General features: G+C 38.7%; 1 protein-coding gene across 2 annotated transcripts in view; it reads right to left on the bottom strand.

Annotated features, from left to right (window-relative positions):
* The window catches only part of myo10l1 (myosin X, like 1), a 50,042-nt gene that overhangs the window by 19,386 nt on the left and 10,743 nt on the right, over positions 1-19,913 (bottom strand). For both annotated transcript variants that reach the window (XM_044143113.1, XM_044143114.1), the window contains exons 2-15: positions 15,618-15,716; positions 5,437-5,595; positions 4,590-4,777; positions 3,639-3,773; positions 2,881-3,005; positions 2,713-2,726; positions 2,526-2,610; positions 1,750-1,856; positions 1,133-1,262; positions 928-1,046; positions 686-832; positions 382-482; positions 217-283; positions 29-121 (exon numbers count right to left, since the gene is read on the bottom strand). In XM_044143113.1, coding sequence (XP_043999048.1) covers positions 29-121; positions 217-283; positions 382-482; positions 686-832; positions 928-1,046; positions 1,133-1,262; positions 1,750-1,856; positions 2,526-2,610; positions 2,713-2,726; positions 2,881-3,005; positions 3,639-3,773; positions 4,590-4,777; positions 5,437-5,595; positions 15,618-15,716 — 1,569 coding nt within the window. The remainder of the gene's footprint in view (positions 1-28; positions 122-216; positions 284-381; positions 483-685; positions 833-927; positions 1,047-1,132; positions 1,263-1,749; positions 1,857-2,525; positions 2,611-2,712; positions 2,727-2,880; positions 3,006-3,638; positions 3,774-4,589; positions 4,778-5,436; positions 5,596-15,617; positions 15,717-19,913) is intronic.

Genomic DNA, 19,913 nt, shown 5'->3' with positions numbered 1-19,913 from the left:
TTAAACTGTGGCGTATTAAATAACTCACAGAGTGTCTGCTGTGCAGCTTCTCCAGCAGAGTGAAGTCTGTTCCTTTGGGGAAGCGGCTCTCTTCGTTCACTAGTGCCAACAAGCCAAGTTTCTGCCACCGAGGAGAAAAAAAAAGGTTCAAACTGCCTCTGCGTCACAGAATCAACATTGGCGTTTTATGTGCACATCAACAGCACCATTTCACACCTTCTCTATGAGGTCGAGACACTCGGCATTGTCCATCCAGTCGATGGCGTCCCACTGAACTCCTTCCCTATTAAATAAACGCATCCAAACCGTCACACACTGATGGAACAAGCAGCACGTTTTGAGCTGAACCTCACCGAACCGCGGCTCGTTTTTCGGCATCACCTGTTGTACTCCAGCTGCTCCAGGGAGAAGATGTGCTTGTTAAAGTATGACTGGAGCTTCTCGTTGGCGTAATTGATGTTAAACTGCTCAAAACGATTCACCTGCACATCAACACATCCTCTGATCAATATACATGTCCAATTAAGCTTGGAAATTCTGGACATGAATGCAATTTTAGCCCTGAAATACAGCACGTCTTGTACGGTTCTACAGTTTTTAACCACAAGCAGCAGTATATTTTATTGGGATTTTATGTAAACAAAATGGTTTGTATCTGAGAAGGATAAATGTCTGGAGTTCTAACCTCAAAATTTTCAAAGCCAAAGATATCAAGAATGCCAATGGATTTGAAATTTTCTTTTCCCTTAATCTTCTGATTAATCTTGAGGATGATCCAGGAGAAACACTGGGAATACAGCGCCATCGCGACAGAGTCCCTGGAATCAATGGCCTGCAGTGATGTAGAAGGAGAGTAAGGACCACTGTGGGAATGTCTGAGGAAGATCAATCAAAAGTGGGGAAGGACGATGTATTTATGTCCCTGACCTGTTCAATCGTGAGAGGGGAACAGATTTCCTCTCCTCTGAGGATTATGGATCGCTGAGTCAGGACTTCAGAGAGCTGGAAGGCGTCCAGACCCAACAGTTCACTGGCGTTACTGACCACTGGAAACGAAAGAGAACACGTTTATGAAGCCACTCAAACTTGACCCTAGACTTTCTGAATCGTTTCAACTGAGCGACAGCCTGACCTTGCTTGGTGGTGATCTGAGCCCCTCCTGCGAGCATAAACTCCATGTTGCCGAGCTGCAAGACTCCCGACAGCAGCTTGAACATGTCTCTGCATTCTTCCTCTGTAAAGCCTAAAACCTTCAGTGCCTCCTGCACACAGACAAGAAACAGATAAAAGCAATGTTTATTTTAGATACAAACAATTACATATTGTCAGTGTCAAATGTATTCATATAGCAGTTTAAAAACAGGTGTAAAACTGCATCGAAGTGCTGTACAAAAACGATAATAAAGTAAGTTGATGAAAAGAAAAAGAGAAATAATACAAGAGAAAAAATATTTATATAATTATATATATATAGTTAGAATAGTAAGAGTACTAATAAGTAAAAAAAGCCAAAAAAACAAAGAAGAGCTATGGTATCAGGCCTCAATTGACTGCCAAAGAATAAAAATGAGTTTTAAGAAGCGATTTAAAATAATCCAGGTTATGGGCAGATCTAATCTGGAAAGGTAGATTATTGCAGAGAATAGGATCAGCATATTGATATTTAGAGAGAAAATAATGAGAGAAAGTTTGAGACTTTTGCAAGGTTGCTATTGGTTACTTCTCTGTGCTAATTGACCATAAACCGACCATAACACTGTTGTACAGTTCTTTGTCATTCAGGCTCTTGTCCTTCAGACATCCTGACTGGCTGAGGTAGTGGAAAGATTCAGCAGGATCCTCCAGGAAATACAGACCTGGAGAGACATATGAGACTTTCATGTGCACATACTTTATTTTCAGAATAACATATTAAGTAAAATATGCTTTTCATCTCAGTTTAGACCCATTGGTTACAACTAAAAGCTGATTATTAAGTCAGTTTTTAGCTTTTAGCATACAGGAATACAAAGATTTGGATTTCACATGAAGTATAAAACTTTTTTACCACAAGGAATTATTATGTCATACGCTTAATTTCTTTTCAGTGTGCTGACCTCTTTTTTTAATAATAAATCCACAATGATTAAACTGACACCACATCCCAAAATACAAAAACGCCAAAAATCTACACCTGATTCACAAACAAATAATATGCATACTGGGTTGCAATTGTCATTTTACAACTAGAATTGTTTCTGTATTTTGTTGGGATTTTATTTGAAAGACAAAGTAGAGAAAAAGGTCTGAACTTTGACTGGACCGTTCAAACAGATTCTTTGACCTTGACCCTTGTCGCTGTTGGTTTATTTATGTTTGCCGTCCTAAAGGTTTGTGCCTATAAAAAAATTTTAAGTTCGAGAATGGCACTGTAGGTTGACATTACTTGTATATTCCAATAAGGTTGGCTTTCTTTATCATACTTTGTTCATTAGCAATCAAAAATATATTAAAAAAGGATCATTGCCAATGTTTAGAGGAATTACTTTTATCCTCTTTACTGGCTCCTGCCAGCAGAGCATAGAAGATGTGGTAGTTTCTCTCTCCTGGATTTTGTCGTACCACACGGTTCTACAGAGAGAAAAAAAGATTTCAGTAACGATTATATTTAAAAACTGATTAATCATTCCATTTAAAATAAAGAATGGCGTGAAAGGTGTAATGTATATTTACCTTTTCCAGTAAATCTAAACGGTGGAGTCAAGAAAGCAACTATGACGGGAATAACTTTTTTTGTGATTAATATGCTGGCTTGTTGCTGATATGTGCTATAAGAATAAACAAATAAACAATAAATAAACATTTAAAAGACTGTCGTTCCACCACATACAGTAAGGATACAGTCGATGACGCAGCCTCCTTGGATGTTGCCGCACTCTGAGAAGTGAAGCTGGATGAACTTCCCAAAGCGACTGGAGTTGTTGTTGTAAACGGTCTTTGCGTTCCCAAAAGCCTCCATGATTGGACTGAAAAGGAAACAAGAATCTGCAGTTTTTATGTTGTTTTACTCAGCGTGTAGAAAACGTTTCAGCTTTCTGGAAGAACGACAATAGAACCTCTGTCATCCCCAGTGTTTTCTGTAAGGATAAACATTTTTAACACAAAACTCAGACAAGACAAAGTAGAAAAATATTTAATAAAAGGCATGGAGGACTACTTTTTCCACCAATAACCTAATCATTGCTGCATTGAATACATTTTCTGCCTGCTTTTATTGACCTCTCAGATTATTATAAGAAATGCGTAGTTGCCTTTTCCTTATAATGTTACTCCAACTTATTGAGGTTTGCAGAAATTTGTTTTTGTGCAACTTTTCCTAAATCTTGCAGCTGCATCTTAAATATAAATATGTAGAGTCCTGAATATTTTTCTTTTCCAGCTACTCTATTGTTGGAAGCTCTTGTTAGAGGTAATTGTCTCAAACTCCAGCTTGTACAGATGAAGTGACTCTGATCCAGGAATTTAACTTTGAACAAAAGGAGCTCAGCTTTGTTTAATTAATAATAACAGAGTAATGTGTTGTACAAATCTGAAGAGTTGAAGGTAAATGACACACTCAGCTGATTAAAACGTAAAAACATTTGTTTCGTCCTGCACACCTGCTCTGAACGATGGCCTGCTCCACATGTGTAGTTCTCTCCGACTGAGGAGCAGCGATTGAGTTCTGGCTCATCACCGACAGAAACTGCAGCAGCAGTTTGGTGCTCTCCGTCTTCCCCGCTCCTGATTCACCACTGGAGAACACACACACATACACACAAACGCACACGCCCACGCACGCACGCACACACACGCACACACACACAACCCAAATCCAATTATACAGCCAGTGACCTTCTGTGACATCCCATTGTCTCCGACTGGTCTGGTCATCTAATTGATAGAGGGGCTTGATTGCTTCAGAGATATTTCATTAGGTTCCAGTCTCTTTCCATAACGTTGAGGGTAATTGAAAGCACTCTGATCAGACCATTTAGCTGCCAACCATCTTGATTCAGTGGTGAAGGATGTTTTTTTTTAATGAAAGATGAAACAATTCATAAACTTTAATGTTTCAGTTTTGTTTCTTCAGCAGCGACAGAACGAGCTTACTTCCTTTAATTAGGCTTCTTGCCTTCTTTCAGTACAAAGTGGCATGTCGTTGGAAAGTGGAAGAAAAAGTTTCCTCGGTTTTCAAAATTGCTTACTAACAGATCTGAAAAGTGTGGCACACATCTGTTTTTGAGCCCCACAGATTAAGTATTTCTAGAATCTCCATGTCTGGTTTTCAGCAGCCTTCCACGCTGAGCTGTTTCAGCATCTGTTGACCCCACTTTGTATCTACAAAAGGCAATTGATTTGACTCGGCTTTGTATCATTTTAAAATGAGGTTGAAAATCTCTTACTTCAGAGATTTTTATCTGTCCAAAACTTTAAAAACCATGTATCATTTTTCTCTGTCTTGATCCGTTAGATAGAATCAGAAAAACGTAGCTGTAGACTAAATGTGAAAAGGTTCAAAGCGTATACATCCGATGCAACCCAGCTATTAATCTGAGTCATGAACTCACCTTATGAGGACACACTGACTGTCGTGGCGTTTCCAGATGCAGCGGTAACATTCATTGGCCACGGCAAAAATGTGCGGGGGGAGTTCCCCCAGATGGTGCTTGGAGTACGAGTCCACTCTGTCCAGGTCGTAAAGGCCTGGGATCTGTTTATATGGGTTGACAGCAGCCAGGATGCTTCCAATATTAGTCTGAAACCAGAGAAGAAGAAAAAGAGTTTCAGATTTTTTTTTTTTAAAGCCACCTTGAAAAGTCTTGACACACTGCTCAATAATAAATTGAAAATTTGGATTAATACAGCTTTCTGTACCCATCCATAATTCTTTTAGGTTGGAAAGCCTCCCGGTTATCTTTCCAAACTGATTTAAGTTTGGACTTTGGTTACAAAATGTTAATATTGTTTTCGCCTAGAAGAAACATATTTAATTAAACCTAAGTCTTCCAAGAATGTAGATATAAGTTGTTGAGGTCTAAACAGAAGAGCTGAATTCACACTGAGAAAATGTTACACAGATCGGGACTCTACTCACTAAATGGGTGAATGTCGCTGCTTTTAATACTGATGTTTTAATAACAAAAAAATAAAGCATGTGTCATTTTCAGCCCTGCTTTTTGTCACCTGAAATTCTAATAAATAACCTCACAGTTTGTGGTTGTACTGAGTAACTCTTCTCCTAATAGATTTAAATGCTGGTTAGACTGTTTCCAGATACAGAAAATCTTCTCTGGTTTTTCTCATATTTTCACCCAATATTTTCTAATAAAACGTTTGTGTTTGTGCAATGAAGTTGCTTAAGGAGAGTAGACACCGACTTGCACGCATGTCAACAACCAGGACGACCCGACTTACGTAAATGTTATCCTTTTGGTAGCGCTGGTAAAGGTTGTGCATGATTGCAGCCTCATGCAACTCAGCCAGCGCTGACATGTCCTCCACCCCGTCAATACTGGACTGGTGCATCGCATACACCCGCTCCCTGGTGACCTCGGCCTGCTGTAGGTAAAACACCTGCACACAAGGAGGCACGCAAACTGTCTTGCATCATCATGGTAAGGTTTCCTAAAGCAAAATCCATAAACAAAATAGTCTACGAATCTGATCCCTTTTTTTTTTATTGGTGCTACTGCTGGATAATTAGTCAACAGATGCCGGCGTTGCAAGAGAGGCTTTTTTTAGACCCATTTCATGACAATACAGAGCAGTTTTGGCTCAGACCCCAGTCTCCTCCATGCCATCCATCACTATGGCAACAGGACAGTGTAGGGGAAAGTGGAGAAGTGGGGAGGGAAGAGAGAAGACGAGAGGAAGTGTAACAGATCTGATGTGGTGGGATCTGACAGGTGAAAGCAGCTCGGTGTGAATTCAGGTCAGGCATGCAAACGATGTTACTACAGATCACCGTGTCCGGCCAACACACACACACACACACCCACGCACACGCACACACACACACACACACACACACACACACACACAGAGGTATTGGAGATAACTGCTGTTCTGTTTCAGCTTGAAGGTCGCTCACCTATTTCACTGAAATCAGCTCGTCTGAAAATAGAAACCAGGCCATTTACAATACAGGGCTGCTGACGTGACACACAGCAAGCCTTCACCCTGTGAGTGTGTGTGACTCTGTGTGCACTGCAGAAACAGATGTGTTGGTAGTCTGTGGAGAGTAACAGCAGGGCTCGCCATGGGCACTCAGACTGTTCCTAAATTAATCTATTTCACCCCACTTACAGTTCTTTTTTTGCCTGTGAAGAGCTGTTGTATGGCGGACCACTCCCAAAAAATCAACATGTCATCATCATTTGCTAATTGAGTGTAATTATGATGTTTTTAGTCTGCATGTTTCTGCAGATTGCATACTCTTTTTTTTCCCCTTTGTAAATGTCAAGCTATCATAGATATTTCATGTGTAGTTTGTGGGCAAATGCAGATGATGGTCTAGCCTATAATGTCACTGGGCTTCTTCATTCAGCTGTGATTAATTGACCTATATATTCCCTAAATATTCCTCAACTTTCATTGGAAAAGAACAAGTACTGTAGGCTACCATTAGAAGCTGACAGCGAAACTGCAATCACAATGCTTAAAACATTTGATGTCACATAAAATGAATAAAATGTATTAGTAGCAGCAGTACTGTTGGAAAGCAGGGAGAAAACTGCGACACATTGCACACATTTTCAATTTAATTTGTTTTAAGTTGTTCAAATCATCTAAAACGGGAGATGAGTTATCCACCATTTCTGGGTGGATAACTTGCTGTGATGTAACATCTTCCTACTGCAAGTAAGGAAAGTGCTATTGAAGAAGATGCTCAAAAACATAATTTCTCTTCAAGTTTTTCCATTTACAGACATTTAAACTTACCCCTCTGACCTCAGCTTTTTCTAAATCTAAACCTAAATTGGCAGCAGTGAAAACAAAAGACAATCCCAGATTCAACAGAACATAACCAAAATTAGCAAGAGCAGAAAGACAGATAAAAAAGAAAAAAGTCAATGAACCAGAGTGAAACTAAAAATATTGCACATTTGAACTGACACATCGACATGCTTTTGTCTATCAAAGTACATGAAAGCATATATTTAATACATACTATTTCCGCTTCTTGGAGCTTCTCTGAAAACAAAGTAAATAAAAGCATCTGTATTTGACCTGCATCAGCTTTTGTAGATTTACCTAAAGTTACTTCATAAAAACTTCACAATTAGACACTAAGATGACCAGAAAACAGTCTGTATATCTATGTGTGAGCTTTGTGTTAATGTATTAATTAGTGTTTGACCTGCGTGACGTTCACGGTTCACGGACAGCTACCAACATGCCTTCGTTGGTAGCTGTAACATGCAGCAACGTTACAGCTGGACCGTGTTGTCTTAATGTGTCTCTAACATCAGTTGTTCTGCAAAGATTCCCACGCTGCCTTGCTCATTATGAGCTCTTACTTTGTTAAATAATTCTCTCACGTTCTTAATTTCTTTCTTTGTTTCTGTTTGTGTCTCCAAAATCACTTCTGAGTCCCTTAACCCTATTTTCTTTTGTTTGTTACTCTTCCTTAATCCATCTTCTCTTCTTCTCCCACACTATGACTGATGTGTTTTTTTAATTAAGTTTTTTTCAATTTCTGAACAAAAAACATTTTCAGGAGCTTTCTTTAATCTTCTACTGCTTCTTTACTCCCAGACTTCCTGATCTATTACTCTTTAAAAGTAATGTTTGTGTATCATAGACTGTCTGAAAGCCTAATGGCTCAGTCTGGGACCTCAGGCTGTTATTGAACAATCACTCTCAACCATTTGAATTAGAGAATCGTGCACTACAAAGTACTTCATAGGAAAGAGAGAGAGAACACGTCTTCACACACACTAAATCACCAACAAGGCAGACTGCAACCACATGTAAAACCCAACTTGCTCATAACATTTTACCAAGTCTTTTTGGCAAAATTCATTAAAAATCTTACAGTTTATTTATGCCTAGTATTATTTTAATACTGTCACAATCCTGCAGTGTATTTGTTTTAGTTTTCTTTTGCACTTTTGTTAATTTTGCTGAGGTTTATTTGCGTTCTAAAAATCTTGCCTTGCTCAATTAAGTTCTCTTGTTAAGATGCTGCCATGTGTTTTGTTCTTTGTGTACAGTATATGGATTTATTTTTCTTAGGATTGTTTCATTTCCCCCTCAGTTTGTGGAAGTCTTCCTCCTTCCCCTTGGACACTGGACTTCGTAGATTTCAGTAAGCCTCCCGTCTTCCTGGGTCCTTCAAAGTGTCTACTCGTGACACGTGCAAATTACTCAAACTGGCAATATAAAGTAAAGCATTCAACAATTCGTTTTCATCTTTTATTAATTCCAAATTGTTTGCAGGTCGTGTGTTTGACCCTTTGCATCTGATACGTGAGCAGATGCAGATGATTATGACACTAACATGACTTATAACTAGATAATTCACACATTAGGCGATATCAAAACGTTGCTATGAAAAAGAACTGACCGTCCAATTGTACCGAAGTGGGATTTGTGTGTTTTATATTCTACAGAGAAGATTCCAGATACGAATGCTTCATACAGGAAACTTTACATTCTACATATACAAGTAATTAAAATTATTCTGACTTGTTTGGGCTCTGTGGGTAAAAGTGGCACCAGGTTTCTCATGCAGCAGATAGTGAGGACATCTGGGTCACACGAGGTCCTGCACTCCCTCAGCTCTGTCACAGTGAATTTATCCGTGGCCACATAGGAGCAATGCCACCTCAACCGACAGGCTTCCCGTTGGTGACAAGCAGCAACTCATGTGGGAAAATCTCTTCGCTGTGTTGAACAAGCAGCTTTTTCTTGTCATACATTTTTCATAAATCTGTCGGCCATTTGCACAGCCACATTTAAGGCATGTGCCGATGCAGGCCTCAGATCAGTGTGGTCATATTTGTGATAAAAGCCCATGCTGGGGGTTGCCTTGGCGATATATGGGGTAAAGCGGAAACAACACCCCCAAGTACTTGAATACAATGCTTGCTGCATTTATTGATACCACTGGATCCAGTCTTTCAAGAGAGGCCACCTGAATTTGCCACTATTTCTAAGAAATCATGATGCCATCCACTATAACCAGGTTCTTAAAACCCACAGCATGATAGATCTTCTGCTGTGCTTAAGTGTGGTGCTCTTCAACATATTTATGCTAAGCGCACTTCGAGTGTTTGTTATGAAAAAAAAAATTATTCCCAGGGACACAGAAAGTGATGAAGTACTAAATAGATCTTCCAACAGATCAACTTACTGTAAATCATATAAAAAAGGTTTTAGTTGAATTTATTTCAAAGGAGTTGGTAAAGGTAACAATAAAACTGTCAGTGGTCAATTTGTTATCAGTGGAAGCTGAATTGCAAGACATTTTGCACCAATTTTGCATAAATGTGCTGCTTCCTGCAGCAAAGCCAAATTTGTTTTCAAATACCCAGGACTTGAAAATCCCACTTGAGAAATTTGCATAACTCAGGACAACCCACAGGCCAGTGATTCTGTGAAAGTGGAAAAGTATGTCAAAGACTCAGAAATTAAAAAGCAGCTGCAGTAGGACATAAAAAGGGATTTCTTAAGATGTCTCCCTTTTTTGCCCTCAGGTGGGACTCCACACATATTCTGGTAATAGATTTGTGTTTCATTTTAACACCCAGAAAAGTAACAAGAACTCTCAAACTCATGTCTGTGACAAACGGGTACACACATTAAGCTCTACAATTCAGAGAGTCTAAAAATGAGCACCTCACATTTAATAATTTATTATGAAGATGAAGAGAGAAAACACTTCAGATTGGTCCGGGGGAAACCGGATAATCAGCAGTGGAGAGAAACAAAAAGCAACTCTGACCTTCATTATAAATCCCACTGTAAGCATGAAAACTAAAGTAAACTCTAATAAAAAAAAAAATTTTTTTAAAGGCTAATGCATTATTAATAATCTACAAAGCCGAGCCACAGAAAATATTGTGGATAAAACATAAATATACATTTTATTTTATTTTTATCTTCATTTTATTTGCAAAAAACAAAAAGAAACCCTATTTTCACATATTAAAAAGGGACCAAAAAGTTGTCAACAGAAGCAGGACATACTTCAGCTAGTTTTCATCTATTTCTCTTTTACTTTGGAAATATTTTTGCTAAATTAACACACTTATGTTGACACCAATCATGTTTGTTCTTTGACAGAAACAATAAGAAACTGTTTTTTTGTCAAGACGGATGAAGTAAGGTATACTTCGGATTAAAAGCCTCTGAATGAGTCAAAGAAAGGAAAGTTAAAGGTTTGGTAACCTTCAGTTTTCTAGACTCTGACCCAGTCTGATCTAAACCTGGCAGAAAGGCCGTAGGATCACTAAAGCAGGGCTTAGGGGGAAAATATAAAACATCTGGAGAACTTTTTACGATGCTGGGAAGCAAATATGTCCGAGTCAAGATGTGGGATGTTGTCGAATTTCTACCAAAAATGACTGCTAGAAATTAATTTAATGTGCATTTTTAACAAACCATTCACACTCTTTCAACCAGGTATTAAATATATTTTTTTAATGATTTTGCATTTTTCTTTCCAACACAGTTGTTTGTGTTGAATATCTGTTGAATAGTCCCTTTCCTGGACACGCAACACATTTTATCCTTTTATCTCCCGTTACTTTTTTTCTGCAAAATGACTTCGCTCTTAACCTGATTTGTGGAAACACTCACACACTTTCTGTGTGCGCACGTTCGCCATAAAGCTCTCTGATGTTTAATGCTGCTTTGCATGATTCAGGAGCAGAGCCGAGGGAGACAAGCCTCTTCATTTGACTTCACATATTAGCCGCAGCAAGAGTGAGAGAGAGCGCGGGCCTGAGAGATAAAAATGGAAAGGCTGGGAGAGGAGTGCTGTGGGCACAGTGACCTATATTCTGCTTGGCAGAGGAGGGATTCAGTATCACACTGTACGCAGAGGCAGGTCTCATCACTGACCTTGGTCCTGATCCCTCGGACCTCCACCTCTCTGGTTAGGAGCGGAGAACTCAATTTGGGTTGATTCAAACCTTTTTGTGCCGTTATAGATGTAAGCAGAGGCTGAATAAATCCATGTAAAAACTAAAACTTTTTTAATTCTGTTTTCAGAAGAAATGCTAAACGGTAGATGGTCGATACTTTACCAGGTCTTTATCAAGTCCAGAGGACCCCAAAGCGAAGGCAAGGAAAGTTGTTTTGCAATACGTGTCAACAGTTACAGGTGATTAAAACCTCTCTGCCTCACAGGAGACTCACTTTGCAGAGTTTTGTATTTATTTGAGCCTCAGACTGTGAAGCAGAAATTTAGAAGCATTTCTTCATCTCATCATTTGAAGCACAACAACTGTGTAACTCCTAAACCCCCTCAGGGTCAAAAGCTGTGAGTCACTAGAGAAGAAAATGGGTCAGTAGACAAGACTGTGTTAATTTTTATATATGTAGAATAAAAGTCGTGCATACATTTGTCACTCTGTGTATTTTAGGGCGTAGTTTGTCTGCCGTGTGGAAGTTGTCTCCATGAACATGAGCTAATGCATCCCTGCAGCCTTTTTTGTCTTCATGTCAGCTCTCTGTTGAAATCCGGGTCACTCAAAACGTAACTCATCGCAGCCGCAACCTGCGTTTCTACGTACATGTCCGTGAGGGAGGATTACGTTCCTCATAAAATGCTTCTATAAAATGCAGACGCACAGAATAAGCAGTGATGGGGTGAATATGTTGTTCCCAACAGTAACCATAGCAACCTTATCAGCAGGCTGTTTAATAGAAAAAGTATCATGTATGGTTTTTAACAAAAAGGTTGGGAAGAAACACTTCCAACTGAGTTTAAAATGATTCTGAACCACAAGAAAAATATTTTAATTTTAATAATTTTTTTCCCCATTATCTCTAAAGCTATAATACTGACTTCATCTGATTTTACAGTTTGTTTGTTTTTTCGCTGACCCAGTTTTATCACATATTCATTAAACTAATCTGATCAAATCCATCTTGATAGCTCTGCAAGATATGTCCTTGTTAAAGAGAAAGGGAAAATGGAAAATATGTTTGCTTTGGGTCCTTTCGTTGTAGAGTCGCTTGTAAAATTTCTTTCCCACTCTTCTTTATGTTAATGAGCTTCGGGTGATGACAGAGAAACTTCATTTTAAAGGAAAATGAGATGAAATGAGAGTTAAGTGTTCCTGAATTTACCTAGAAAAGAGTTTGGTGACGAACTCCAGCTTCACTTTAAAACAAGCATCAGCATCCCTTTACCATATAAAAAGCCTTGTTTCCACTAAATTAACTTTCTAAATAGCTCCAAAACATACCCGACCCTTGGGGGGAAAAAATCCTACCAGCTTTTGATACATATACATGCATCTTTTGTTTTATTATCAAATTAAAATACCACAATGGATTTAATGTTTTTCCTTCTTGGTGAAAAAGAAAAACTACAAGGCAAAACAATGGAAAAAGTGACGATATAAAACAAAAAACAAAGCACATAATTTGCAACCAAGAGATGTAAAAGGACTGAACAAGAAAACGATTGTATGAGGCGTTAAATTTTGCTTCAGTTTATTGATAAAGTAACGTCAAACCAGAGTGACACCTCAAAGGCTCTTTGCACACAGCTACACTATTGACGCCCTCGGTAGACTTCGATTTCTTCTGACTGGAAGCAGAAGAAATCTCAATCAGAGTCCAAACGTACATTTCTAGAGTCTATCAAACAGAACTGCACGATATCGGGATAATTGTGATACTGTATTACAATCATAATAAAGATTTCTATTCACCCTCACTATCCCAATTCTTTCCTTAATTTCTGTAAATATTAGAGTCTCAAGATGCAAAAAAACATGCAAGTTGTTGGCATTGAGGTCGGTTAGAGACCATTTAAATGTCCTCAGGTAACACTGGCATGTGAATAGACGTGACTCAGAAGGTAATATCTAGCCGTGTTACGTTTGAGATTGTAAGATTTAAACTACGCAGATGTTCATTCAATTTTTAAATTTGAAATAGATTTTGGAAAAAGTTACTAACAACCATGGTGGATGGGCTAAAGACCCCTGCTCTGAAGAAGAGAAATTAGCATTCCCTCTGTTCCGATTTGATCAGATCTGATTTGACGTTTATATAGTTTTCCCATAATTCAACAAGAAATGACGTCCATTCGTCATTTCTTGTACACATTTTTTCAGCAACCTGAACGTCTTTGTATGGCGGGTTTTCATTTTGTTTGTACTTCTAAGTTTTATGGCTGCGATTTCTAAAGCAGAGAGTGCATATTGGGGCAAACTGGATTAAAACTAACGCAAACACCTGAAGCTATAAATGCTGTTAAAGATTAAGCTGCTTTATGCTCTTTAGCAGCAGGATGTTTGCAGGGGTCACATGCCTCTGTGGGGTCAATCCTGCCTTCTCAACCAAGCGGGAGAACGTCAAGCTAAAAACAACGGGGATGGATCTGGAGTCACAGACCGCATCGCTGAGATCCTGTTATACCAAGATATAGCCCCCAATCCTGCTGACTCCCTATCAAATATTCACCATCTCCTGCAGAGGCAACATTTAAACACCAGCCGCTGGCAGAGAGTGGGAACACGAGGATGTAAGCAGAGCTGGATGGGGGTTGGGTTGGCACCGGATAATCCACTGCAAAGAAAACGCTTGTTCCCATAACCGCTATTTTGGGAAACGCCTCGCCCTCCTTGTCGCACCACCATACCGTATAATCAAAGCAGCAGCATCAAAACGCTCGGCCTTTTAGGGTTGTTTGAAAAGCCACGAAAACATGAATTAATTGCACATTAATAAAAGAGAGTTTCAGAACTTCAAAGACATTAAATCCACCTTTGCCTTGTTCTTCAAATGCTGCCAATGGGCATTCTGACAGCAAAATACATCCACAAACATTCATTCCAACGCTTGATGTAGACACATTTCATGAGCTAATGTAGGATATATCGATTTGGGAAGTCTTCATACAGAATCAGATATTTTAGTGCTTCTGCTAAAAGTGAGTATAAAGCTTTGAAATAACATTATCTTTTTGTCATGATGTACAGGCGTTTGTGTTTTGGTTTGTACTTGTGTTTATGTTTAAGGATTTATGTCCTGCCATATTTAAGTTCATATTTCAATGCGAATTATTGCTACAATGGTGTTGCCCATTCTAGGTTCTCTAATTAGATCAGTGTTGTTCTTTTCCCCTTGGTTTGTAGGGGGTTTTTTAGAGTTAGTTCAACTCACTTGTGTTAATTAATTTATTTCTCCCTCAGTTTACCTGCTTAAATTAGATTTTAATAAGATGCACGAGCGGAAAAACAGCCGGAGCCCAAATCAATCCATTTAACATAAATGCAACGGAAGAATTTCTCTATTTACGTTAGGTTAACCAAGCACCTGAAGCTATAAACCTCTGGTTAACCTCTACATTAACCAGAGGTCAATAAAATCTAGTCTTTAACGACTTGCTCATTCACTGGAACGACAGAGATGTTTGTTTCTTTCAACCTTTAGGCTGGGTCCAAAGGAAAGAGCAGCAACTTGGAGTCTCCGACTCTTGGGAACAACCAATAAAAACCATCTCCAATTCTAAATGATTGTTCTGGAAGCATGCCTTTTCTGTCTTGCCATTATAAAAATGAACGTGGTGTTTGGCAAACTTAATTTGACTTAAAAAGTTAAGTCTTAAAGTTCAAGTTGAGATTGAATTTGTGGCCACAAACGTCCCAGGTGGGTTTGGTGTGAAACCTTTGTGGAAATGCTCCTTGTGTCGACTAAGAATTGTAGGAGAATCTGTGATGCTTTGGGCTTATTTTTCCACTAAGTACCCTGGGAATCTAGTTGGAGACCATGTCAATTAAAATGCTAAGGTAAATCTTCTGTGCTTGCTGCTCTATCTGTTCAATCAGAGATCTAACTTTAGGCGCAGCAGCTCTAAATTTCACATAATAAAGTGTAAATGCATTATCTGCATTAATGAAACTCCTACTAATCAATGTTTTCTAAAAGTGGCAAAAGTGAAAACTCCTACTCTTTTTGGACCATGTAAAGCATTTTTTCTTTGATGCATTTAGTTTTTTTGGTAAAAATCAGACGTTTAGAAACATGCTCTTTGACTGACAATGAGAGTCATGAAACCTTCATTGTTTGTTGAATGGAAAACCACTATCTTCTCTTTTTACTTGTTGAAATAAATCAAATAAATAAATGAGTTTCTTTGTGCAATCGTCTTAATAAACTGCTGGTTTCTTCTAGAATCATTATTTTATCTGTCCCAGATCTCCTCTGAAGGCTGAATGTGTGCCAGAGATGAATCCTGAATATGTATGAGGATGAAGAGGAGGAGCAGGGAACTGGGGCAGAAACGTGCCGCATTAAGGCCAGCAGTTTGTATTGATCAGTGAAGACGGGATGAAACGACACAGCAGTTTCACCATCGCACTGAATATTCTGCAAGCAAAGGTGCCAGGCGCTGCTGCTCTCCGTACCTCTCCATAGTCCGTTGTGACCACCAGGGTTCCATCTCCACAGGAGTTGACAGTGGCTGGGAGCAGCTGCTCCTTCTCCCTGACCCAAACTCTGGCCCCCTGGATCGCAAAGAAAGACACAAATGCTCAGGTTAAGCATCATAGCAAACACAAAGAAAGTCTACGCAAAGATTTCCTGCTTAAGTGAAGTACGGCACTCTCTGCTGACAACAGAACTCAACTGGAGAGGAGCTAGTGAGTGAAATTAGAGCCCGGGGTAAGTTTTAGTTGAGAAGGAACTGATGTGGTCAAAAGAGAGGCTCTGGTCACAATGTAACAACAGAAAATGGAAATGAATTGTTGACTGACGGAGCCCAGTGAGAGATACGACTCCATCTACATGCTGAGGGAGACAGATGTGCAAAATAGACAACTACAGACCAACATCTGGCCAGGCAACAGTGTTTAAAACGGGGTGGTGTTTGCATCTAAATCAGATATTCTTAGAGGAAGTCTGACCTTCTCTGACCTTTCAGCACAGATGATGCTCTGTTTCAGAAAATCCCTGACCTCTGACCTAAAGAGGAGGTAAACATTTGGAAGCAGAAAATACGAGGCAGAACTCAACGAAGCGACCGGAGCCATGCAAACTAACAGCCCTCATGCAGTTTAGTGCCCTGCAAAGGCACTGAATATTTTATGCTGCTCAACCATGTGTCCCAAATTATGTCAGATAGTTTTAAATTCAGATTTTTGGGGCAAAACAGACGTGATCCCAATGGTTTTTTTAGAGGAGAGAAAACTATTTCAGGACACATAAGACAAATAAGAGCAATATTTTTGCATTTGTAGCCACACACATTACACAAATTGTGTGACACAGACAAAGTGAACAGACAGAAGTTTAGGTGGTTATCCATGTGGAATTTATTATGTGAATTCACCCTAATGACCGGTTACACGATCGCAAATTATCTTCAATTTTATGGTTCTTAGGAAGTTTCATCTTATATCTTTTTCTATTTAAGAAAATCACAAATAGATTTTTAGAAATACTGGGATAATTGATCACAATTTTGTAAAATGATTGATTCAAGATAAATGTAATTATAAATTCATTGTATTGGAAAAAAAAAAAAGAAAGCCAATCACATTTTCACAAATTAATTTCAAACTTTACAAAATTTCTACAGCACGTAATTATGGCCTTCAATTGCTGGGTTGTAGACCTTTATCTTTTCATCAAACATATTGATTTTAATTTTATTCCCATCACTGTTAATTGTCTTCCATGTACTCCATACAATGGGGTGATTGTTTCCACATGTTGACAAGACTACTAACAATGATGGCAGAATCTGCTAAAAGGAGTTTTATTCATGGATCCACGTTATTTGTTGAAACATAAATGTAATTTTTGGGCCCACTGCAAAACGTTGTGTGGACAAAAACTAATGCTACATCTTTAATTGTTTTTCCTTTATTTAAATATGTGCTAAACAACTATGTACTATGTATTATGTATGTATTTATTTTCTACTTCCAAACTAAGTTGTACATTATGTTTGTCTCTCATATCCCAAATGCCACTGAAGTTTGCTGATATGTATGATATGTAAAAAAAATAAATAAATAAGAAAGAAAAGAATATCCTTGTGAATGTGAATATTTTTGCAAGTTCCTGTCGGTAGTACTGAAAGACCATCCTGGGTATCCTTTAAAGCTCGTAAACAACTCCAACCAACATTGAACATTTCTTCAGAGGAAATCAGATGTGTGCTTCTGAAGCAAATGGACAGCAGATGAGTGGAAGTGAACTGTTTCATGAACAGATGGTCCCACACCCCCAGAAATGCCTGGAAAGCTTTCCTTTCGTTCATTTTCACTTTACTTTTTCTTTTTATTCGCTGGGCGTTTTTCTCATTTTCCCAACTCAGCCCATGCTTCCATGAGCTCTAATGTTGAAGAAGCCCAGGGAATTAATTCATTATTATTCACATACAGTCTGCAGTAGTTTACTAAACATGTGCACAAATGATTAGAGTAAGAGATGAAGGGATTAAGGGTGACTGAGTCTATTTGGAGGCTTGCTTTCTCTTGTTGAACCCTTGTTTTTATAGTATTCTTCACTCCTCTTTCCTTTCCTCTCTCTGTTGTTTTCTCTTCAGCATCTCTTGCTATAAATACTCCTGCCCTTCATTCGCTCATGTAGATCCTCTGAGCTTCTCGTTGCATTTTGTTGGCCTGTTGCCTTATTAATTCCTTCTGATCTGTCAGATTCCAGCACACTGGCCTGTTACAGTGACCTGATGATCTCCACTGGCTCTAATCTCTGTATACTTTGCAAACTTTCCATTTGAACTGAAAATCTGGCCTACAACTCGAAATAAAGCTCAAATGCTCTTTTTTTTTTTTTTTTTCATCTTTTAGCTTTTAAGTACAGTGATAGTAAAGACATAAATATACCAGCATTGTAAAAATTCCAGATTTGACATATAATGCGTACATCGGCTTTTGGAGTCGTTTTATCTGGCTCCTCTTTCCAGATCAATGTGTGTCTCTTGTTAAAGCACATCTGAGGAAAGACAGGAGGTTATAAACGACCTGCCGGCATTACAACCTCCACCCACCCACCCACTCAGCATCATCCTCCTCTTCTGGTGTCCTCAACCCCTCCCCCTATATTACACACTCAGACAGGCAGGAATGGCCGTGCATCTCAAGAGACCCTTTCTCTTTCCTCTGCACTCGAATGTGCAGCTGAAACCTTGTGTTCATCTTGTCTTCTCCTTCTTTCTCCATTATGTCAAAGATAAATCGCATCTTCAGCTTTGTCCACCAAGCATTTCCTCATTTCATAAAAGCTTAGCCAGACTAAGTTGTCTCTAAGACGACCCCTGACCTCCAACTAACAAGAACTGACCGAGTGGTAAACATCCTGCTAACGTGATGATGTCCAATGAGTTTGTTCAGAAAAAGTTGGTAAATTGTAGACAATCTTTTTCTTCATAAATTTATCACAGGGATCTTTGGGTTAGCTAAATGTTTACAGCTATTCGTGAGTTGTTCTGTACAATCTGGATGGCACGTAGTACGTTTTTTTTAACGCCGTTACATTGCCTTGTAAAAGTATTTTGACCTCTTGAACTTTTCACTTGTTTCAAATCTCATCTGTCCTCTATGAACTGTATTGGACTATAAGAGCCACTGCTTGTGGAAAAGCATCTTCTCAGCATGATGTCACCACCATGTTTCACAATCTAATGCGTAGTATTAGCTTTAGTCTTTATTTACTATTTTATGTCTATTTTCTATTACACAAAGGTGGACTCTCTTTACAAATTTAGCAACTTCTGATGGCAGCTGGTTACATGAAATACGTGCTACATATAAGGTTATATGTGGTTGAGGGGTACAGGTATTTATTGCCAGTCACTGTATGCTCTGCTAAGTCAAACATGTTAACTAAAAGTCATGATCAGGGCTGAATTGTCTGTCAGGCTTGTAAATATCTAGCCAGAAAACAGGAAATTTTAAATTCTATTTTTTTTGTTTTTGTTTGACTGACTAACATATTGCAACAAATTACCAAATTAAAAATATTCAGCAGAGGCTTTATGTTGTTTAAGTTTAAATTCTTGAGAAAGTCTGGTCTAGTTTGAAAATAAAATCATTACCAAACATGAAAAGCTCTATGACGAAACAATCACAAGAAGCTGCAACGTGTAGAGTCCCCTCCAAGCTGAAACTGGAACTCAAACACAACTAATTTCTTTAAAAATGTATGCAGAAACCAGAAAACATTTGTTGCTGACAGATATATTGCAAACCTGTTAGTTGGAAGCTAAACTATAATGTTATCCACAAGAATTAAAGCCAACATGGAGAATACTAACTCAAAGCAGTGCTTATACCAAGAATAAACCTAGAACTAATGAAGCCCTTCCCAGCTAATAATCCTTCATTACCCACAAAAACACAAAAGCCAGCCATCATCCTTTAAGCTTCAACAGCTGTGTGATAAATGCCTTGTTTCTGCTCAAGAAATTACATAGATGCCACTGCTTTTGGATGGAGGCATTGACCCGGAGACATCCCTTGATGAAGGACCAGAGACTCTCAAGTGCTTCCCATTGTCTTCCTTCTAAGTACAGATGGATCCTCACTTAAGCATACTACAGCATGCACTAAGAATGGAAAGCAGACATATATAGGAGAAATGGGCAGTCCTTTATGTAGAAGGATTTCTGTAGAAGGTTGGAAATGACTCAAGTGAATAAAATATGAAAGGGGCGACTGACCGGTTAGCAACTAATA

Source organism: Gambusia affinis, linkage group LG16 (genome assembly GCF_019740435.1).
Source record: "Gambusia affinis linkage group LG16, SWU_Gaff_1.0, whole genome shotgun sequence".
NCBI classification, from domain to species: domain Eukaryota; kingdom Metazoa; phylum Chordata; class Actinopteri; order Cyprinodontiformes; family Poeciliidae; genus Gambusia; species Gambusia affinis.
Note: the sequence above shows the minus strand (reverse complement) of the source record. Positions and strands in the feature narration are given on the sequence as shown.